Here is a 24054-nt window from a genome sequence, read left to right as displayed (position 1 = left end):
TGGTTTTTTTGTTTTTGTTTTTTTTTTACTTCTTTGCTTATTTTCTTGTCTTTTTTCTTTATTTCACATCCTATGAGTTTATTTTTGCATTTTGTTTTTCTTTGATATCCCCCTCCCTTTCAGCCAGGCACTCTCCCCACATCCAGCTGCTGCTTCTCTCTCCTGGCACTCTCCTTTCCTTCTAGCTTTTTTACTACCTTTTCTCTCACCGAGCACTCTCCTTCCCTTCTAGTTTTTTACTGCCTTCTTTCTATCCAGGAATTCTCCTTCCCTTCTAGTTTTTTTACTGCCTTCTTTCTCTCCAGGAATCTCCTTCCCTTCTAGCTTTTTACCATCTTTTCTCTCTCCCAGCACTCTCCTTCCCTTCTTGCTTTTTCCTACCTTCTCTCTATCTCTCCAGGTACTCTCCTTCCCTTCTAGCTTTTTACTGCTTTCTTTCTCTCCAGGAACTCTCCTTCCCTTCTAGGTGAGGTGAAAGAGGCTATTTTAGCCAAAAAAACATCCTTCAAAAACTGGAAGAAGGATCCATCTGAAGAAAATAGGATAAAACATAAGCATTGTCAAGCTAAGTGTAAAACATTGATAAGACAGGCGAAGAGAGAATTTGAAATGAAATTGGCCATAGAGGCAAAAACTCATAATAAAAACTTTTTAAAATATATCCAAAGCAAGAAACCTGTGAGGGAGTCGGTTGGACCATTAGATGACAGAGGGGTTAAAGGGGCTCTTAGGGAAGATAAGGCCATTGCAGAAAGACTAAATGAATTCTTTGCCTCCGTGTTTACAAATGAGGATGTTGGGGAGATACCAGTTCCGGAAATGGTTTTCAGGGGTGATGAGTCAGACGAACTGAAGAAATCACTGTGAACCTGGAAGATGTAGTAGGCCAAATTGACAAACTAAAGAGTAGCAAATCACCTGGACTGGATGGTATGCATCCTAGGGTACTGAAGGAACTAAAAAATGACATTTCTGATCTATTAGTTAAAATTTGTAACCTATCATTAAAATCATCCATTGCACCTGAAGACTGGAGGGTGGCCAATGTAACCCCAATATTTAAAAAAGGCTCCAGGGGCGATCCAGGTAACTATAGACCAGTGAGCCTGACTTCAGTGCCGGGAAAAATAGTGGAAACTATTCTCAAGAACAAAATTGTAAAGCATATAGAAAGACATGGTTTAATGGAACATAGTCAACATGGATTTACCCAAGGGAAGTCTTGCCTAACAAATCTGCTTCATTTTTTTGAAGGGGTTAATAAACATGTGGATAAAGGTGAACCGGTAGATGTAGTGTATTTGGATTTTCAGAAGGCGTTTGACAAAGTCCCTCATGAGAGGCTTCTACGAAAACTAAAAAGTTATGGGATACGAGGCAATGTCCTTTCGTGGATTACAAGCTGGTTAAAAGACAGGAAACAGAGAGTAGGATTAAATGGTCAATTTTCTCAGTGGAAAAGGGTAAACAGTGGAGTGCCTCAGGGATCTGTACTTGGACCGGTGCTTTTCAATATATATATAAATGATCTGGAAAGGAATACGACGAGTGAGGTTATCAAATTTGCAGATGATACAAAATTATTCAGAGTAGTTAAATCACAAGCAGACTGTGATACATTGCAGGAGGACCTTGCAAGACTTGAAGATTGGGCATCCAAATGGCAGATGAAATTTAATGTGGACAAGTGCAAGGTGTTGCATATAGGGAAAAATAACCGTTGCTGTAGTTACACGATGTTAGGTTCCATATTAGGAGCTACCACCCAGGAAAAAGATCTAGGCATCATAGTGGATAATACTTTAAAATTGTCAGCTCAGTGTGCTGCAGCAGTCAAAAAAAGCAAATAGAATGTTAGGAATTATTAGGAAGGAAATGGTTAATAGAACTGAAAATGTCATAATGCCTCTGTATCGCTCCATGGATACTGTGTACAATTCTGGTCGCCGCATCTCAAAAAAGATATAATTGCGATGGAGAAGGTACAGAGAAGGGCAACCAAAATGATAAAGGGGATGGAACAGCTCCCCTATGAGGAAAGGCTGAAGAGGTTAGAGCTGTTCAGCTTGGAGAAGAGACGGCTGAGGGGGGATATGATAGAGGTCTTTAAGATCATGAGAGGTCTTGAACGAGTAGATGTGACTCGGTTATTTTCACTTTCGAATAATAGAAGGACTAGGAGGCATTCCATGAAGTTAGCATGGGGCACATTTAAGACTAATCGGAGAAAATTCTTTTTCACTCAACGCACAATAAAGCTCTGGAATTTGTTGCCAGAGGATGTGGTTAGTGCAGTTAGTGTAGCTGGGTTCAAAAAAGGTTTGGATAAGTTCTTGGAGGAGAAGTCCATTAATGGCTATTAATCAAGTTTACTTAGGGAATAGCCACTGCTATTAATTGCATCAGTAGCATGGGATCTTCTTAGTGTTTGGGTAATTGCCAAGTTATTGTGGCCTGGTTTGGCCTCTGTTGGAAACAGGATGCTGGGCTTGATGGACCCTTGGTCTGACCCAGCATGGCAATTTCTTATGTTCTTATGTTCTTTTTACTGCTTTCTTTCTCTCCAGGAACTCTCCTTCCCTTCTAGCTTTTTACTGCTTTCTTTCTCTCCAGGAACTCTCCTTCCCTTCTAGCTTTTTTCCGCTTTCTCTTTCTCCAGGCACTGTCCTTCCCTTCTAGCTTTTTTCCGCTTTCTCTTTCTCCAGACACTGTCCTTCCCTTCTAGCTTTTTCCCACCTTCTCTCTCTCTCTCTAGGCACTCTCCTTCCCCTTTTAGCTTTTTCCTGCCTTCCCAGTTTGCTACTTCAGTGAGACAACTGTTAAAATTTGCATACAATTGTCCACGTTCAAATCAGCGATGGCCATTATTTGTTCGTTGTCGGCATAGAGGTAACAGGTAAAAACCTAGGCTTTGGATAAGCATTGCCAAAGGGGCAAGGTAAAGGTTAAAGAGGGTAGGAGACAAAACTGACCCCTGAGGGACTCCATGTGAGATTGAGCAGTGTTGAGATGGTACCAAGACCCAAGCCACATAATATGATCTGTTGGTAAGAAAAGAGAGAAACCATTGCAGCGTGGGATTCCTTAGTCTGAGGTGGATGAAGCATTTTACCAAAAGCTTGTGATCTGTGGCATTGAAGGCTGCCCTTGTGTCTTAAAAAAAAAATAACTTGAGTGCAGGCTTCCCCTTATCTGTCATTCAGTAAAGCGGTCAGGGCAGTTTCTGTACTGTGTAGCCCTTTTGAAATCCAGATTGCTTTGGATGGAGCATCAGGGTCTCCTCCAGAAGAAATAAAAACTGGAAAAGCACCACTTTCTCAATGATCTTGGAGAACCCAGAAAGGTTAGAGAGAGAGGCCTACAATTTTTATAAAGTGTCGCATCCCAGTTTTGTTTCTTTAAGGGCTCGGATGGTCCTTGGCTAATTTTTATGCTGTGGGCAAGCAACCTTGTTCCAAACTAGAGTTGTTAATATCAGCCAAGCTCTGTACAGGCCCAAGTCTGGATTCTTAATCTGTTTGAATGGTAACAAATCTGTGGAGGCCTCATTTCCTTTGGCAGAAGTTGAAGCCCAGCCACTGAGTCTTTGTTAAAAGCCACAAGTTTGCTTGTCGCACCGGTGGAATCATCGGCTGATGGAGTTAGATCAGAAGAGGCCCAAGGAGCAGAAGAAGCTGGAACCGGTTGGAAGCAAGATCGACTAAGCTGAATTTGAGCTTGAAAAGCTGTAGCAAAGCCTGAGCAGGCAGGAGAGGAGCATTCGGTGAAGAATTACAAAACTGGGACACGAACTTAAAATAAAAGATGAGGTCTTTACCTAGCGTTTTCAAGCAATTTGCTGAAATATTCTCTCTTAGCCTGCTTGATCTCGGAAAGCAAGAATTTAAGCGCTGCTTTGAGCTGAGCCTTGGTTTCCGGGGTTTCTGTTTGGCGCCATCTCCGCTCCATTTGCCGAATCTGGCGTTTTAATCTTAAACCCCAGCGGAACCAAGCAAAAGCCCTATTTAATGATAAGTTCGGGGGGGGGGGGGGGGCATGGGATACCTTTAGGGCTATTATTCCAGGAAGACATTTCATCTTGCAAAGAAAGGTCTGAAAAATGTGGAGGAAAGACAAATTTCTGCGATGAAGTATCCAAATCAGCTGTCTGGGCACTCTCCCAGTCTTCCAGGTTCTTTTTCCTCTCTCCATGTCCTTTTTCCCCCTTCTAGCCTGTTCCCTTCTCTCCAGGTACCTTCCTGCTCCCCCCCCCCTCCCCCTCCACTTGCCCCTCCTAGCTCCTTTTTATTTTTATTTTAATTATATGCTGCCAGTTCCAGGGTTCTGGGTAGTTTACAGTAAAAACACGCAGTTACATAAAAAAAAAAACTATACCACAAACAAACCTGCCGTACGTGCTTGGATGTTATAAGGTTACTGTGCAGCTCAGGCTGCAAACTCCATGCCCAAAAAAACTTTCTGCTTTGCATAAATCGCTCTTATCTTTGGAGATGAAGTGGGATTATAGGGTCTTTTTTTTTTTTAAAAATGGACGCAGGACCCGCATGCTTTACTCCTATTAATATTATTACGTTGAACGAACGTGGCATTGAGAAGCGTAATACGCGTTTTTGACAAGATCTTATTTGTCAGAAAGACGAGCGTGCCTGGTAAGAATGCATCACCTGAGTTGGCGTATTAAGTGTGGTAAAGCTGTGGGTTCTTTGGGTTGTTCTTTCTAAAAAAAAAAAAAAAAAAAAAAATAATTAAAAAAAAATTGTACCAAGATTCTGGAAAGGAGTGTTTCATTCCCTGGAGCGGGTTCTGGCTCTTCGGATACGATTTCCCGCTGACTCTGCTTTGTTGGGAGATCTCTCGTGTTTTCCTCCAGGTATTAAGTGGAAGAAGAGATGGGTGCCAGGTCCTTCCTTTTAGCAAAGAAGAGGCGCCATTAGTCACAGAGTGGAGGAGTGAAGTGCATATTCATCTTCTTATGGAACTTTTAACTGCTGATTTGGCTATTTGCAGCTCATACTTTCATGGGACGAGCAGTTTAATTCATTTGGAAGGGATGTGAGAGCACAAGGTTACTTTTAGTGTATACAGTTTAGGTGGGAAGGGGAAGCAGAGGGTTGGTTTATTATTGATTATGGTTGCCTGTACTTTAGTCTATATTGCCTTTTAGCTTGATGGCGTATAAAAGGAACAATTGAATGCTATGTTACCTTGTTTTATTATCAATAAAAACAGATTTGAATTTAAAATTACAGCTCATTGAGCTTTAGGCTGGGAAGCTCGGTCTTCATCAGTGAGAAAAGGAATGAAGTGTCGTTCTCAATTTATTCTTATCCCAACTACAAGTTAAATGGGTGTATCAGGTATTTGCTGTACAACTTGGAATGTGCCAGGCAAAATTCTGTACTCAAGCGTCATACAGAGGGCATAGACACACATTGCTATGACTTTGTACATCAGAAGTTAAAACAGCAGTGGCTGGGGGAGGTTTTTCCCTCACAGTCAGGAGTACTGGGTTGGCGATATTACTTGGAAAAATGATACCTTTTGAGGTTAAGAAAATAATTGATGATCCTGAAGGGAGATTTCTATTGGTGGAAGGCATTCTCTTTTGACAGCGCTGGGTGTTGTGTGACGTGTATGCACGGAACATGTATGGCCATGCATTTTTCATTGACATTATTAATCTTTTGGCAGAATATGAGAAATTCTTATCTTTAGTTGGGGGTGACTGGAATTGTGTACAAGATCCAAACCTGGATAGATCCTCCTCCACCTCCACGCAGAATGAAGGGAGTTTCATATCTTTGTCAAGCATTGGAGCTAGAAGATGTATGGCAGATGCTATGCCCGCTGGAGAAAACGTATATGCATCTGTCCAGAGAACATAACACTTGCTCGCACGTTGATTATTTGCTTTTACAGAGGGAATTGTTTTCTAAGGTAACCACATTTGAAATTGGGTTTGTGGCCATTTCTGACTACTCAGTGGTGTGGATTGATCTGGAGACTTTCTGTCCCTCTGGGTCTCGGTGAGTGTAGTGATTCCCTAAGCACTTGTACCATGATATGGAGTTCAGAAAAGTTTTTTGCTGAAAAAGTGGGAGGATTACCAAGGCAATAATCAATGCCACCCGATTTTGTTTTAGGAGGCAGCAAAATCAGTACTATTTGGGGAAATCATTTCCTGTACGAGTGCCGAGAGGAAAACTTTAGCTAAAGAAATTGTGAATTTGGAATCCCAGCTTAGAGAAACTAAGAAAGCATATGAACAAAATATCCTACTTGCACATAGAACACAGTACATGACGGTGCAGACCGCTCTTATCGCACTCCTGCATCAAAGGGCAAAGAAGAGACTGTTATATTGCTAATGTAAAGATTTTCTGTATGGTAATAAAACAGGGAGGATAGGCCCACATTTTATTAGAACTCTGAGGGACAAGGCTGGGAATTCAGTAAATTCTGATAAAGGCATTAGTGAGCTATTTTAGAATTACTATCGAGAATTATACACTGCTGAACCTACCAATATGGGGAGAATTAGGGCGCACTTGGCATCTGTTAAGTTGCCTAGGTTAACTGAAGAGCAGTCGTCTACATTGAGCCATCCCATTCGGTTACAGGACATCCAGCAAACAATTCAGCAGGCACAATTGATATTGGCCACCAGGACCTGATGATCTCCCCACAGAATATTGTAAAAGATTGTGCTGCTGTTAGATGAAAATGCCTGTCAATATGACGTTAAAGGAGTATTATCTTTTGTCTAAAAACCAAGCAACTATTACGCTCTTATTGAAGCCTAATAAGAACCTGGTCTTATCTGAGTCATACCATCCCATTTCTCTGCTAATTTTTTTTTTTTTTTTAATTTTCTCTTTATTAAGTTTCAAATTAAACGTAAGCAGTAATACATGCCATACATTTCAGATAGAGCTTTACATTCCTGTAGGCAATGAAAATATTAACAAAACATATAAAAGAAAAAAAAACAAACATACAAGAAACATCCAAAAAGATATTTAGATGTTATCCATAAGTATTCAATCTAAATATGTGTTAATACAAATTCCTCTCTTATCTATCTGATTTTACTATGCAATTTTGGGAGAGCAAAATTGAAATTTATAGGAGCAGAATTACAAGTCTTAAACAATAAACGAAATCTGAAAAAGAGAGTAATGGGTTTACTTAATCTGTTCCGGTACTACTAGACGGATCTGGTATGGATTCATTTTTAGAATTTAGGAACATTTCTAATTGATCTGGCTCCATAAAAAGCATACCTATTATTTTCGAAATTTAGAATGCATTTACAAGGAAATGTTATCATTATTTTAGTGCCTATTTGGCGAGCTCTAGGACATAGGAGAAGAAATTTCTTCCTGCGCACTTGGGTTACCTTTGTAATATCTGGAAAAATCCAGATTTTTTCCTCCAAGATAGAGCTTACTTCTGTTTGTAAAGAAACTTTTTAATATCGTGTCTCTTTCCTCGGACATTGCAAATTTCACTAAGAGTATCCCTCTTTTCTCAATTTGCTCTTCTTGAGTTGCCTCAAGAGATCCCGTCAGATCTTCCAGTGGTGAGGAAGACTCCGGACGCCGACCTCGATCTTCACTGTCCCCCCGTCTCTCCAGCATTGTTTCTTTTCTGTGGCCCAGTTGTAAAATAAGCCTTATGAAATTTAGGTAATTCTCCACTGGAAATGGACAATGATTCCTGAAAAAAATTTCTTAAGTTGCTCTTTGGGTGAGATTAATTTGCATTTTTGAAAATTAATTAATCTTAGATTGTTGTATCTAAGATTGTTTTCCAGAGATTCCATTCTTTTCTCTAGCCTAGAGTCTCCTTGAATTAAATCTGTTTGAATCTGCCTAATTTGATTTATTTGTAGATCCATTTCTTGTATTTTAGTTGAATTGGATAACACAACAGGATTCACTACGTTAAACTGTTCTTGAAATCCTTTTACCATCACTGTTAGTGAAATAATGGCACTTTCAAGCGTAGCTATTCCATTCCATGAAGAATCTAACGTTACATTTTCAGGCTTGTTTAGGAGCTTAATCTCTATAGGATTTACCAGGGTATTTTTCAGTGGTTGTCCCAATCCATCCAGGTCCGTCCGAGTCCTTCCAGAGGCGGTGATCAACGGCAGAGAACTGCCTGCACCGCTCAACACGCCGATGTTCAGCTCTCTCAGGGCGGCTAGGGTCCTCTCGCCCTGAGGCTGCCCGGTCGCTCCTGCTGCAGAGCCTACCTCGAACGTTCCCTCCATTTGCTGCAACTCCAGCAGCAAAGGATCCACCGGCTCCAGGGCGCCTTCACGGGCAGGGTGGGAAGGGGTAGCCGGAGCTCCAGGGCTCAAAGATAGTTCGTCGATGGACACTGAAGTCCGCTCCTGCTCCAGTATCCCAGCCGACTCTCCTGGAGATTCCCCCACAGCGCTGAAGAATTCCTGAATCCTCGTTTGAGCAGGGTTAGGTCCAAGGGGGGTCGAGGTTCCCTCCCTTACCTTCCCCTTTCTTTTCGTATGTGGCATATCTGTTTGCAGGCAAATAGAAATAGCTTCAAATGTAACGGATCGGGAGCTTAAACAAATGCATCCTCTCTCTTCGGCGCCATTTTGCAGCCCCCATAACCTTCTCTGCTAAATTTTGATACAAAGCTTATAGCTAAGATTATGGTAGAGAGATTGGCGAGTATAAATATCTGGCAAACTTTAGGATAGGCCCATGGCATGACCAGAGCCAGCTGCATGAGTTATGCAGCTAACTCTGAATATTGGAGTTAGCCATATAACTTATGTGGCTAACCCCTCCCCCCCCCCCCCCCCCCCTGAACATCCCCGACTTATGCAGGGGGGAGAGGTGTTTCGTTGATACCAAAATCTGCAACGAGGTAGACAGCCAGGAAGGTGTGGAAAACATGAGGAGGAATCTAGCAAAGCTCAAGGAATGGTCTAGGATCTGGCATTTAAGATTTAATGCTAAAAAGTATAGAGTAATGCATTTAGGCTGCAAAAACACAAGGGAAAGGTACAGTATAGGAGGTGAAATTCTTGTAAGCGTGAAAGAAGAGCTGGATTTGGGGATGGATGTATCTGATGATCTTAAGGTGGCCAAACAGGTGAACAGAGTGACGGTGAAGGCCAGAAAGATGCTTGGCTGCATAGGGAGAGGAATGATCAGCAGAAAAAGGGAGGCGATATTGCCCTGTATAGATCTCTGGTGAGACCTCACTTGAAATACCGTGTACAGTTCTGGAGACCGCACCTTCAATAAGATATAAACAGGATGGAGTCAGGCCAGAGGGCGGCTGCTAAAGTAGTCAGTGGTCTTGATTCTAAAGCAGATGGGGATGGACCTAAAGATGTAAACATGTACGCCCTAGAGGAAAGGCGGGATAGGGGAGCTATGACTGAGACATTTAAACACCTCCAAGGGAGATGGGCCTCTTTCTAAGGAATAGAGGCTCTAGAAAGAGGGGGTCATGGGATGAGGGTGAAAGGGAGTAGATTCAGGAGTAATCTTAGGAAATATTTCTGTACAGAGAGGGTGATGGATTCATGGAACAGCCTCCCCAGTGGAGGTGATGGAAACGGGAACAATATCCTAATTCAAGAAAGCATGGGATAAGCACAGGGGAATCTGTGAGGGAAGTGATAGGGATTGTAAAGCTGAACTAGTTGAGTGGATGGACAGCCCAGGTAGGCCATATGGTCATTTTCTGCTGTCACGTTTCAATTTAGTTGTGTTGATTGACTGAGACTTGATGCCAGCTCACCATTCAAACTAAGCAAAATGTGAATTTCATGGGTTTCTGACTTGCCTGCCATAAAATTGTTTCATTCATAATTTTTTGTTTAACCTGGTTATGCTATTTTCCTCCGTAGTGTTCGGTGGCATTGAATTCCACAGATTAACTCTAAAGCTTCTGAGGGGCCCCTCCTTGTTTGGCTCTGCTTGGTGGTCAGGGATGTACGCGGGTTGTGCTGCTGTGCTGGGAGCAGGAGAGGGGAGGGTGGTGGTGTCGGTTCTCACGAAAGCTTGTGTGTCTCTTTGCAGCCAGCCTGCCCTGAAGGGAGGAAGCCCGCAGCTCCACAAGCCGCTAGCGGTGACCGCGTGGAAGGCCTCAGCCGCCCCGCCAGGCAGAGGCGACCCCCAACTGCCGGAATCCGGATCCAGAGGGTCCCCAGGCATAGACGAGAGCCAGCACTGCGAGCCACCTTGCTACGATGTCTCCCGCCTGCGGAGCTCGTCCGTGGAGATCCGGGAGAAGGGCTCGGAGATCCTCAAGGAAGAGCTGCTCAGAGCCCAAAAGGTAGAGAAGTCGCGGGGACTGGAGTGGCTGCTGAGTGCGCCACCTGTTTCACTTAAGATGGGCCTGTTCCGAACAAAACAAAAAAAAAGCTTTTATGTTCTCCGCCTTGCACCTCGAGAAAATCACTCGTTCTCCTTTCTGAAACAGTCCGGCAAAGTCAGCCACCTTACTCCAAAATGGCTGGCTCCTCAGTGGTGTCTTGATTTCTGCCCAGAGCTACTGGGTCTGTGCCCCGGCTGAGAAAATCCTGAGAGCGGTGAAGTTCCCGTCACCTGCTCTGTTCGATGGCACCGCCGTTCGTCCCATTGAGGGGGGGGGGGCGCAGCGCCAGGGGAGGTTCTTGGTGGTATCGGTCCGCTTTCTGTCTGTGCTGGAGGCTGTGACACCAGGCGCTGTCGGGTTATCCCAGTGTGAGCCCTGCGTTGCCTTTCCAGGAAGGGAGAGGGGAGTGTAACGGCAACGAGGCGGCGCAAATCTAAATCTGCCACGGTCTGCTGAGTCCCGTGAAATGAGCACCCGGAGCCAGAAAGCTGCAAAACTTCCTGAAAGGTGTAGAAAATACTTTCTTTTGTGTATGGCTTGCAGCTTTCTTCTGGGTGCTCTGCACTTGGCTGCCGTCTGACCCCCCCACCCCCTGCTGCAGATGCACACGGGTCACCCGGGGCTGGAGCGTGCTTCAAATGACTGACAAAGTGATAAATGTGTAAGAGAGTTAAGACCTGGAAAGCATTTCCGTCAGTTAACCATTTGCTCAGCTAAAGTGCGGTTTTCCAGAATTGTCCATAAAGTGTTCTGTCGGCAGGGCTTCCCAACGTTTAGACTGAGTGACCCCATTTTAGCACTTCAAAAGTCTCACATGACCCCAGAGAGTGACCAAAACAGATTAACAAACGTGGCTCCCTCACCCTTCCCAAACCTCAGCTGATCAGCCTCCACCCCATCCAGAGGACTTCCTTTCCTGACCTCCTTCCATCCAGCGGATTCCCCCTCTCGACTGCCACCCGTCCCTTCTCTCATCCCCCTCCACCCCTCCCAGCTGATCCTCTCTCACCCCCAAGCCCTTCTCTCCTCACTCTCATTTCCCATCCCCCTCTCTAACCTTCTGCCCTCCAACCCTCCCCCCCGCAGCTCCTCTCTTATATCCTCCAGTCGATCTTCTGTCATTCCCTTTCTCTCACCATCCACAGCCAATCTCTCCCCACCTAATCCAACCCTTAAACAGCTTCTCTTCCACACATCCCCCCTGGCCAGGGTCAGCAGCAACATTTTCCTTTAGGCCTTGGGCCAAAGTTGGATGACCTCTGTTGGGAAGAGAGGGCAGGTTGATGACTGGGGGGGCAACATTTTTCTCTTGGGGGAAGGTTCAGTGGTAGTTGAGAGAGGAGCAGGGGAGTTTCCACCGGACCCCGCATACTCGGCCCTCCCCTCCTTGTGGCTGGTCCAAAGCCTTGACTGATCCACAGCAGCGTTAGAAATGGAAGTCAACATAGGGCCTGAGGTCTGGTTCAGTCTCATAGGCCCTGCAGCGACCCCCAGTGTCTCCTGTTATCACAGAAACTCATGCAAGGGCAGTGTCACTGCAGTGCCTTTGAGTCCATGCTGGCTCGCAGGCCCCATGCTGACTTCCATTGTTAATGCTGCTGCTGAGGCATCAGCAGCACAACAGCGTGCGTCAGGCATGACGCACGCTGTCGTTTGCGTCACTGGTGACCCCCCGTTTAGGATCCTGACGCACAGTATGTATCAGAAGGCACCTCTGTGTAAACCAGTATCTAGGCCTCCTCACAGAATCATGTCTAAAATATATCCTGGCAATGTCCATGAGATGGAGGATTAAGACACAATAGAAGACTTACACATCCGAGCTGGCTCCGTCACCCTCTGGGCTTCTACCTGCTGAGCCACTAGCGCAGGATATTTAAGAGGGTGATGCCGGTGAATGATGTGGGGAGAGAGCCGTTTAAGAGAGTGATCCCACTGAAGCCTGGAAACAAAGGAGGGTGAGTGTTATGTACGATGTCTACAGTGCAAGCCTGGTTTTAGGAACACTGCTTGGGTTTGGGGGCCTTGGTGCTGAGACCAGGAGAACACTGCAGCGTGACACCAGCTGGGGACAGGCACGGTGTTTGGAGGAGATTGGAGAGAGCTGGAGACCAACAGCTTCACAGAGGAGTGAGGAATATAAGAAAAAGTGAAGCTCAGAGCTTTTGCTGCCTGAAACCTTGGCTTTCCCCCCGCTGTGGGGAATAATTACAGTGTGGAGCAGTCAGTGCTTTTATAGAGAGCTCCTGGTACTGGGTTTGGTGTGCAGCCCAGCATGCATTGGGGAAAGCTTGTTCCGGGGGGGGGACACACACGCTTATGCCACCTAGGTTGTGTTTGTGAATGTGTGGGTTCTTGTTTTCTTTCTAGTCTTGTATAAATTGTTTTCATTTTATTTCCCTTCTCAGGAGCTGAAGCTGAAGGATGAGGAATGTGAGCGACTGTCCAAGGTCAGAGCCCAGCTGGAGCAGGAACTGGAGGAATTGACAGCCAGTCTGTTTGAGGTACGGCCTCCCTCCCTTCCCCCCTCATGCACTCGCTCGCCGTGCACATCCATCTTCAACCTTTGCTTTCCAACGTTTGATTTCTGGTTTTGTTCTTAGCCTCATCCGAGACTCTCTTATCCTTTTTTTTTTTTTTTTAAGTTTAAGATTTTATTGTGGAAATAACAAGCAAAGCACATTCATATAACAGAACAATCCAAAAACCACAATTCTTTTACCCAAACGTTTGTCTACCCCCCCGAGCCCCTCATTATTTCCTATTCCCCCTTAATACAGCATCATCATCAAAATACTGCACCAGAATACTGACGGGGAAAAAAGAGGAGGGACCATATAACCGAAACTCTAGCACACTTACATTGGTTACCCATCGAATACAGGATAAAATACAAGGCCTTATGTACCATACACAAACTAATATATGATAAAGAAGCAGACTGGCTAAACACAGCCTTACGAGTACACGTTCCACAAAGAAACCTCCGCTCAGCAAACAAAGCACTACTAACAATCTCTTCAGTAAAGTCAGCAAAATTAACCCAAGTGAGAGAAAGGGCTTTATCATTGGCTGGGCCCATACTATGGAACACGATGCCCCCCGAACTCAGATTACAGAATAATCTCAAAACTTTTAAGAAAAATCTAAAAACATGGCTCTTTAAAAAAGCCTTCACTAAAGAGTGTGGAGGGTAGAGAATGAAAGTACAGTGTAATGCAGATGAGAATGAATTTAATCAATCCTACATTTAAGAAGTAATATTTCAAAGCGATAGTAATTCCATAATATACCTGGACTTGACCAACATTACTCAAATAATGATTTTATTTATGAAATTGTAACCGAACTTTATTGGCACCTGTTAGAATGTAAGATATCCTACATTTACTTGCCTTAGTCTATGTGCCTATTTGTAAACCGTTGCGATGGAATATAACTTAGCGACGGTATAGAAAAGTTTTTAAATAAATAAATAAAGCATCCCAGAACGAACACTTTACACGATACATCTCCCAGATTAATTAAACACAGACTTGTACATTTTTACGACACTACTGCATTACATATATCCCAACCTTCCTCCCAGCCCCCTCCACCACCTAATGTTAACCACCCCCCATTCTCTAGTGGCACCAGTTGTTCCCCCATCATCCTCCGCTTCCCCTCTATAGTTTTATGCCGCAATCTCTCAAATGTGCCCAGTTGTTTCCACTTAACCGCAGTTAGTTTATTCGTATAATAAACCTTATCCAACCTTTTGGATTATTATTTTTAAGGGAGGGACTGAGACCTTCCTCTGAAAATATGCAATCTTTCCCCCCCCCCCCCTTGCTGCAAGGATTACTTGTTGTGACAGAAATACAGCTTCATTGTCAGTTTCTGTAAAAGGAAAAATAACGGATCTCTGGGGATCCACTCCCCTGTTATATCAAATATCAAAATAAAGCAATCTTTGGGCAATTACACCACATCTGAATAAAAGTGCCTGACATTCCGCACTTCCGCCAGCAAGGGTCTCCCAAACCTGGCTATAAAAGGAGTAAGGTGCCGACGGTATAGTATTTTATAACCATTCTCAGCTGTCGAGGTGGAGATTAGTGTGTAGGAAACATAAATGCCAATACACTTTACAAACCCTTCTCCCAGCCCACAATACGTGAAGGGGGCGATTTTTAAGATCCTCATTCAGTAAACTGTAGGCTCTTGAGATCCCCCCCCCCCTCGTCACCCGATTGGCCTTATCACAAAATCCTTCAAAAACAGACTTCCCCTTACCCAAGGGCCTCTGTTACTCGCCTCTGGTTAATAAAATCACCCACTTGCAGATGATGATGATAATCCGAAGGCGCAAGGTTAAAGATGTGCGTCGCCTCTCGGGATGCCAGCGGCCGCGGAACATTCCAGATGTGCTCCAGCCTACAGCATCCCTTCTCCGCCCGTCGCTTTGCTAATGCTATGGAGCAGCCAGGGATAAATTCCTTATTCAGAAAAATAGGAGATATTTTTATAGAGCCCCTATCTCCTACCAGAAAGTTCTTCCACCTATCCCAAACCTTCAAGGTGAGGGCTGTGCTCGGGGAAATGGTCTCGGGCAAAATTCTAGCCTTATTTGGCAACTACACCAACGTCAATTCTTATGTTGTTAAGAACATTACCCATCTTGAATTTTACAACGATCTACCTTCCCTCCAAATCCTTCATAATAGAGATCATATCTACCGCCACATTTTTAGAAAAAAGGATTTCCACCCACTATACTTGTGAGTTGCTGTCACTGATGCAAAAAAATTGTGAAAAATGATTGGATGCTAACAACCTTTCATATTTCTTTCTCAAATGGGTCTCCTGGCCTAACAAGAAGTCAACCTTCATGTTAATTGCATCCTGCAACAGCTGTTTCCTCTTCGTGAATGTATTTAGCCCCTTAACATTCCAAGACACAAGCTTTAATGCCCCCATTATTCAAGAAAACTTAAAACTCTCCATAACACCCACCTAACCTCATAAGGATTACAACCTGGTCCCCTTCCCCACAATTACTCCATTTTCGTCACTAATCTGACACCTGGGGACTGGTATTCACCCCAGGATCTGTTTCCCACATTTCTCCTTATCCCACTGATGGTCACCCAATCTCCTTTCCCAAGTTCCCCCCTCCTCCATCCCCTCCTTTATCACTCCAGCCCCCTCTTCAAGGAATGACGATACTCTGCTCCTCATCACCTCTCACAAAACTCCCACCAACGGTCTTCTAGAAAAATTGCCTTAATTATCCTTCATCCAGCAATATCTTTCAAGAGCAACCTGGTTTATTTGCCCATTTGGAATCAAGATAAAAAACTCAGGCCTAAAATGTCCATAAAGTTCAAACTTGCTAGAGATTATTTAATCCCGTAGGACTCACCAATACCATATTGTTCCGGATCATCTTTCAGGTCACTGCGTCTCTGGAAGTCGACGATCCTCCCAAATCCCTTCTCAGGCGCTTCCCTTCTGTTGTGCAATCTGCCATCTTGAACCGTACTCTCTGCTGGACATAGAGGGTGAAGACCCCGTGCTGGGATCCATTTTCTTTACTTGAAGTATCTTCATCGACGACTCCACAGATTTAACTTGAAGTCACAGCATTGACAGTAAATTGTAATCCGAAAGGGACCAGCCATTTGTAGCAATAATTTCCATGTCTCAAAACCTGAAGCACTTCCCTGAAGTCTCTTCTTTTCGTGATCGTAATTGGAGAAAGATCTTGGAAAGCTTCCACTTTGTTTCCTTGCCATTGAGCATCTTTTAGTTTTCTCACCTGGTTCATCGCTTTTCCTTTACAGCATACTCATGAAAGCACACCATGATATCTCTGGACAGATTTCCCCTTGGATGGGCAAGAGGTCTGTGTGCTCTATCCAACACTTTTTTTTAGGTGACTCCTCCAGGCCCTCAGCATTTTTCAAAATTAGGGCACAAATACTGGAGACCACCTGTGTGCAGTCAGAGTGAGCAGCTTCTTCAGGGCCAGCACTGAAACGCAGGCTCCCCTCTTTGAGATCGATTCTCCAGGTCTTCCACCCAGTCTTTAAGCATAGAATTATCTTCTTGTAATTGTTTCAGCACTTGCCGATTGCTCTCACATGCACTCTCCTGTTCATCCAGTCTGTGCTCAATGGCATCCACTCGATCCCCTAACTCAGCACATTCTAGTCTCGGCTCACCAGCTATGGATTTGATCTCCTTCTTCAGCGAGCCAATTTCCTCTCTCGGTTTGCTGAACCAATTTTCAAAATCTCCCCAAGAGAGAGGCATTTCTGGCTTTAGTATTGCTGCGTCGGAAGGCCACCCCCGCAGGATGTGAAGTTGCACTGTCGCCATTTTCTCCTTCCTCCTCTTCCACCGGGCCCTTGGGGTTTTTTTTTGTTTGTTTGGTTTTTTTTGCTGTGTTTGGAGCAAAAGAAAAAGTGCTTCGAGTCGATTGATTTTTTTTTTTTTTTTTTATGCGCTGACATCCTGGATGATTGGGGATACAGAAAAGTGAACGCCAACCTTCTGGATCTTCCCGATTGCAGTGCAGATGGGGGGGGATTCAAATTATCAGTGTTGGGAACCCTGGTCTCAGGCAGCCATTCGCCCGCGTGACTTCACTTCCTCCCCCTCGCTTATCATTCCGATTTCAGGAATTTCTCCAGCTGGGGAATGAGAGCTGAGCTGGGAAAAAAGATGTCCGATTAATTTTCCATTGTAAAAGGAAAGCACATGCTGCGTCATTGTTTCAATAATGACTTTATCAATGCTGTTATGTCTGATCACTAGGCTTGTGTGTCCTGTCCTAGGAGCTGAGATATATATGTATTGGGTGTGTATGCCCTTGCCATATGGGCCTGGATAACTAAGTAATAAATGATCAAAGTCCACATGTTCTGACATGTGGCCTTGCTTTATTTTATAATTCGGTATATTGAACGAATGCTAAACCATGGATAATATGGGTTGGTGTACTGAGCGTCTCCACTGCCAAACATCCCGGGTGGAAGGAGTGAAAGGTGGCAGTGTCTGTGTACACCCACAATACATCTTCAAGGGAAAAGGGAACAATTGTATAGATAAACAGAACAATCCACAGTCAAGTCAGATCTTAAAATGTTTTATAGCAAAACCGGAGCTGTTGTAGGACAACCGAAATTATTTTTGTTCTAAAAGAAACGACTTTTAAACTAAGTTATAAACTATTTTATATTAACAAGAGCAATATGAGAAACGTTTGTGTTGATGCTGCACTGAAATGCGGGGTTGTGTTTGGGTCAGATTCTGCTAGACCAATCCCTAGGATCAGTTACCAAAGAGTTTGGCTGCCAATCTGTTGGCTATAGAGAAGGGAGCCCAGTATTCGGGCTGGATGCTAAGCGGAGTACAAAGGTCTGTTGTTGGAGCAGGTTCTGTAGATTATCAGCTGTAGACAGAGGACCTCCCATGCTTGGGATCTCCTGTGCCCTTTGCAATGTCTGATCCCCTCCTCGCATAGGAAATATTTTTTTCTCCTTCCTAAGACCTCTTCCATTGCAAGGGGACAATTTGCTGTTTGGCCTCCAAAGAATTCTTGGCAGAGCTACGGCAGCCCCTCGTGTTCAGAGTATTGAGTTGCCTGACGCTTACCTGCTTTGCTAGGCTTGCTTTGTTTGGCCTGAAGTTGCTTTTCAGTCGTGTTAATATAAGGGTAGAGCCACCGTTGTGGTCTTTTGATGCCACGCAGCGCAACGAGTAGCAAAGGGAGTATCTTTTGGAGGAGAAGCTATCAAAAACTTCAAATGTGTTAATTTGATTTCGCCACCAACTAAAAATCAGAAGGAAAAGGTAGAGCCCTAAGTGATTTCATTTGTTCTACCCACCGACTGAATTATTAAAGAGATGTTTAGTACTGCTCCTTTCATGGGTCAAGACCCAAAGCTTAGAGTGACTCAATAGCTCTGGCTCATCACGAGTGGAGGAGGGTCCTAGTGGTTGGAGCAGTGGGCCTGAGCCCCCCGGGGGAAGGGAGGGTTCAAATCCCGCCTCTCCCACTGATGCTCCTTGTGACCTTGGGCGATACCCTTCACCTTACATTGCAGAAATCTATAAATTTAGATTGTGAGCTCTCTAGGCCTGTACCTGAATGTTTAACTTGCATTTGGGAAGGCGAATAATTAAATTCCAAAATCAGGGACAGGCTGAGGCAATCCTGGTTTTTGCCTCATTGCATCTGTAGTCTGGCTGTCCTTACAGACAAGGGAACTACAAGCTTGAAAGAAGACAGGGGAATAAAAGCAGTTCTGGCTCAGCCTGTCCCTGATGACCTGGAGCCGCCTGGGGAGTTTATCCAGGGCGGCCTCACCCCATAACACCCCAGTGCAGATGGATAAAACATCATTGAACACGTCCGAGGTTCCCCCTAACTGTGGCCCACTCCTGTGCTTTTCTCCCCTTGCAGGAGGCTCACAAGATGGTTCGAGAGGCGAACGTGAAACAGGCGGCATCGGAGAAGCAGCTGCGGGAGGCACGTGGCAAGGTGAAGAGCTCATGGGCCTAGAGGAGGGGGGGGGGGCTTTCCTTTCAGGTTGTCCTTCCCTCCAGCGCCACCTGCAGGAAAGAGCTGTCCTTGCTACCTTAGGAGGGTGCTGGGGCCCTGGAGTGCTGAAATCATAGTGTCGGGGACAGGGCTATCATCACAGTGTGAGGCCCAGGACGGTTGTGTCTGTTTGTCCCCCCCCCCTCTTCCTGCTTCTGAGCCCAGCACAGGCCCCCTGTCTGCTGTGTATCTATCCCTTGGTCTCTCAGCAGGTTCAAGGTTAAGGCAGAATGACGGCTGTGGCTTCAGGCTCTGGTTTTTTTGCAGACTCCTGCTACTGGGTGGTCACGACAGCTTGCAGGCGATAGGAAATCTGTGTTCTTTAAAGCACTTCCTGTATTTTTTTTTTGTTTGTTTGCGTCACCTGCGCTATGTCTGCTTTTCTCCTCATCCGCACTTCCTATGTCCTTCTTCTCCTCAGCAGCCGTTATGCATAGAAAAGAAGGGGCCTGCTAGGCACGGACATGTCACACAGCTCCCTGCTGCGCTGAGCCTGGTTTATTTTCAGTTTATTTTTTTCCTCCCTTGCCACTCGCGCCTCCGCCCATGTTTCCTTCCTGCTGCCCAGCTCTCTTGGGGTTAAATCTTAGCCTCTGATAATGTCCGAGATGGGGAGGCTGACACCTCAGTTTGGAGGTCTGCAGCAGGAACGAGTGGAGCGACTGGGGGGGGTCTACAGGGAAATAGGCTGCGGTTGTCGGCGGTCAGAGCAGGTGTTTGCTGTGTGACAGGGAGTGTAGAGGTAAGAAAAGCAGAAAAATTGAGTTTCATGCTTTCCTCTCTCTGACTCTCCCCAGTCGCTGCTTCTTTTTTTTTTCCAACCTTTCCTTTAACCTTCTTATTCTCGCTCCTCTTTCTGGTTTTTGTTCCCTCTTCCCTTCCTCCTCAAGGCTGACTCTCTCCTTTGTCTATTTCCAAGCCGATTTGCCTCTTCCTCCTCAAGCCAGCCTGCTTTCTAGTACATCTCTCTCTCCCTACATGGCTCTCTGCAGTACCAGGAAGAACCCAGCTGGCAGCTGTGGGCCCAGTGCAGCCGATGGCGCCACGAGGCCCAGAGGAAGGCCGGGCTTTGGCGTGTGCTCCCCTGGTTAAAGACTGAAGGCCTCTGCTGGCGCCATTTCCTCTAAGGAACTGGGTGCCGACTGGGCATGCTGCTCTGGTGGTGGTGGTGTCGGACGTCTCCTTTCTACCAGCAGACGGGGCAGATCTCACCTCCTTGTGAGAATTTCCAATTAGTATGCAAGGGTGTGGGTTCATGATGTGGGGAGACTCTGTATTTGTGCCCAGTCTCACTGACTTGTTCCCCACAAATATGTCCCAACCGAACGAGACCCAGGAAAGAGTCCTCCCAGTAACCCTCTTGACAACATGATTTGCCTCCATGGACTTTGGTGGTATCACTGTCAGGTGCCTCACAAATAACGGGTTGTCCACTGCAGCTACAACGCTACACCTTTCTGTCTGAAAAGTCACACAGTCTACCTTGTTACAACAAGAGCTAAAGAAACAGATGCTACTAGTTGGATACAGAAGGGACCCTGCCACATCTCAACCAAGAACCCCCACCTGAGGAGACTTGGTGCACAGTCTCCAGTATTTGTTTGTTTTTTATACATGAGCTCAAGCATAAGAGTTACTTGTTTATCTTCCATGCCAGACCAGTCAAGACAAGTGGGTTATCTCCTCCTGCCAGCAGATGGAGACAGAGAAAAAAAAGCTCAAAGCTGATTTCACTTCTATAAAGACATGGTGCTGCCTTCTGCTCTTTAGTGTTTCTCTGTCTCCAGCAAATGGTGCAGATGTGTGGACTGGTGCAACAGCTTGGAATAGGCCCAACAGGGCTTCTAGGGCAACAGTCTTCGGGCTGATTTCCCTGGTGGAGAAGATTCCTTGGTCAACAATCTTCAGACTGATTTCCCTGGTCATGCTTGACAGGACAACAGTCTTTGGATTGATTTGCTTGCTAGAATGGATAACGATCTTTGGACTGATTTCCCTGGTGGAACAGGCATTGGTACCCCTACCGCAAGCAAAACTGGGTGGGTTCCCCAGTTCAAAGCCCTGGACGTGATGAGGGAAGGCAGAGCTGTGGTACACATGAACCAGGTCCTGCTCGGTGTGCTGTCTCGGCAAACAGCCTGGTAACACTTTGAGCCAGCTCCAGGTAAGCAGATGGACTCCGTAATTAATTGGACAAATTCTGGAACTGTCACAGCTCTGCCGAGTTTCTAGGATGCCTTTCTCAGGCGTTTAATATACATGAGGAGCAGATGGCTTGCTGAGAACCATTTCAGTCAGGCCTTCGCTCAATTGGCTAACCAGGAAGACTACATTTCTCTCTACCCCTAGATTTTATGTAATTATAATGGCACACAATGCTGACTAGTACTTTCATTAATGGGCTTGGTAACTTTTTTGACTGTAATCTGCTTTGAGTCCATCCCTGGCAAAAAGTGGAATATCAAATGTTTTTAAATAAATAAAATAACTAAAAATCCCTCCAAGCAAAAGACTGTCCCAGACTGCTTAAGAACATAAGAAATTGCCATGCTGGGTCAGACCAAGGGTCCATCAAGCCCAGCATCCTGTTTCCAAGTGGCCAATCCAGGCCATAAGAACCTGACAAGTTCCCAAACACTAAGAAGATCCCATGCTACTGATGCAATTAATAGCAGTGGTTATTCCCTATGTAAACTTGATTAATAGCTGTTAATGGACTTCTCCTCCAAGAACTTATCCAAACCTTTTTTGAACCCAGCTACACTAACTGCACAAACTACATCCTCTGGCAACAAATTCCAGAGCTTTATTGTGCGTTGAGTGAAAAAGAATTTTCTCCGATTAGTCTTAAATGTGCTACTTGCTAACTTCATGGAATGCCCCCTAGTCCTTCTATTATTCGAAAGTGTAAATAACTGAGTCACATCTACTCATTCAAGACCTCTCATGATTTTAAACACCTCTATCATATCCCCCCTCAGCCATCTCCTCTCCAAGCTGAACAGCCCTAACCTCTTCAGCCTTTCCTCATAGGGGAGCTGTTCCATCCCCTTTATCATTTTGGTAGCCCTTCTCTGTACCTTCTCCATCGCAGCTATATCTTTTTTGAGATGCGGCGACCAGAATTGTACACAGTATTCAAGGTGTGGTCTCACCATGGAGCGATACAGAGGCATTATGACATTTTCCGTTTTATTCATCATTCCTTTTCTAATAATTCCCAACATTCTGTTTGCTTTTTTGACTGCCGCAGCACACTGAACCGACGATTTCAATGTGTTATCCACTATGACACCTAGATCTCTTTCTTGGGTTGTAGCACCTAATATGGAACCCAACATCGTGTAATTATAGCATGGGTTATTTTTCCCTATATGCATCACCTTGCACTTATCCACATTAAATTTCATCTGCCATTTGGATGCCCAATTTTCCAGTCTCACAAGGTCTTCCTGCAATTTATCACAATCTGCTTGTGATTTAACTACTCTGAACAATTTTGTGTCATCTGCAAATTTGATTATCTCACTCGTCGTATTTCTTTCCAGATCATTTATAAATATATTGAACAGTAAGGGTCCCAATACAGATCCCTGAGGCACTCCACTGCCCACTCCCTTCCACTGAGAAAATTGTCCATTTAATCCTACTCTCTGTTTCCTGTCTTTTAGCCAGTTTGCAATCCACGAAAGGACATCACCACCTATCCCATGACTTTTTACTTTTCCTAGAAGCCTCTCATGAGGAACTTTGTCAAACACCTTCTGAAAATCCAAGTATACTACATCTACCGGTTCACCTTTATCCACATGTTTATTAACTCCTTCAAAAACGTGAAGCAGATTTGTGAGGCAAGACTTGCCCTGGGTAAAGCCATGCTGACTTTGTTCCATTAAACCATCTCCTTGCACTTGTCCACATTAAATTTCATCTGCCATTTGGATGCCCAATCTTCCAGTCTGGCAAGGTCCTCCTGTAATGTATCACAGTCTGCTTGGAGTCAAAGGGACCAAAAATAAGGCAGTTTTTCCTTTACAGTCCCTGTGGAGAAGAACCATTGCCAAAAAGTGCATATTGGGACAGGTGGTAAGAAACATATCGGGCACACTGTGAAGACCAAACAGGCGGTACCCATTTTTGGCAGGGTTGGCATCTTTTTATATTGATGCTTTTGCACATAAGCAGATCAGGTTCTTTGTTCGTATTAGGCAAGCAGGTCAGACTCTTTACCTCGTTCTTCCCTCTGACAGTAGAATGGAGAAGCGCATTGGAAGATCACCTTTAGCCAAGGTGGACTTTGTATAGCTCCAATTTGCTTTGGAGTTGTTGTTGTTGCAGCAGGTGGCATCCAAGCAGGTTGGACTTCCTCTCTCTGCTAATGGAGCGATCCCGGCAATAGCCTGAGGGAGCTGGCTGTCCTCCCCCCTATACAAAGGAGATTTGCCCAAAGGCGCTGCAAGTCCAAATGAAGCCTGTGCTACTGAAAATGACTGCTGCTTGTCTGGCAGCCCTGGATTCCTCCTCCAATGCTATTCAGGTTTGCACATGGAAGAATCTCTAGGGTGGGACACCTGATTCAAACAAGGGTGGAGTTGCCCTCAGCTTTTAAGACCACAGGAGATGGGGTAAAAGCAAAATTCTCAAGGTTTCCCGTGATGGAAAGAGTGAGGCTCCGATAAAAGTCTTTCTTTCCTTTTTCTTATTCCTCTATAGTCCCTCTCCCCTAGGCTACCATGTGCAGTAACTTTGTGACTCAGATCTGCCTGCATTGGTTCCCACATCTCTCAGTAGAGGTTTTGGTACCTGTGCCTGCAGGTAATGATGTACAGAGGGGGAGGCCTCAGGGATCCGGACAGATTCACTACCGGTGAGTCTTGCAAAGTTGGAGGTAAGTAATGCTGAGAGTTCTTTTTCATGACACTCCCCATCCGGCGGGCTGCGAATCAGGAAAACCAGGGTTCTCAAACCTACATCCTCCATTGCCTCTGCTACAAACCTAGATTGTAAGTACCTAATGTTCCTGAATGCAATCTGCTTTGAAGTGCCTGAAAGGCAGAATATAAATTAAATAAATACATCTGGCCCACTCAGTGCTA

The 24054-nt window shown here is 45.0% G+C and overlaps 1 protein-coding gene across 2 annotated transcripts in view; it reads left to right on the top strand.

Moving 5' to 3' along the window:
• Window positions 1-24054, top strand: part of RAB3IL1 (RAB3A interacting protein like 1) — a 56386-nt gene that overhangs the window by 8109 nt on the left and 24223 nt on the right. For both annotated transcript variants that reach the window (XM_029582589.1, XM_029582590.1), the window contains exons 2-4: window positions 10068-10323; window positions 12774-12869; window positions 18821-18898. In XM_029582589.1, the coding sequence (XP_029438449.1) occupies window positions 10068-10323; window positions 12774-12869; window positions 18821-18898 (430 nt within the window). The remainder of the gene's footprint in view (window positions 1-10067; window positions 10324-12773; window positions 12870-18820; window positions 18899-24054) is intronic.

Source organism: Rhinatrema bivittatum, chromosome 17 (genome assembly GCF_901001135.1).
Source record: "Rhinatrema bivittatum chromosome 17, aRhiBiv1.1, whole genome shotgun sequence".
Taxonomy (NCBI): Eukaryota; Metazoa; Chordata; class Amphibia; order Gymnophiona; family Rhinatrematidae; genus Rhinatrema; species Rhinatrema bivittatum.
This window is presented reverse-complemented; position numbering and strand designations above follow the sequence as displayed.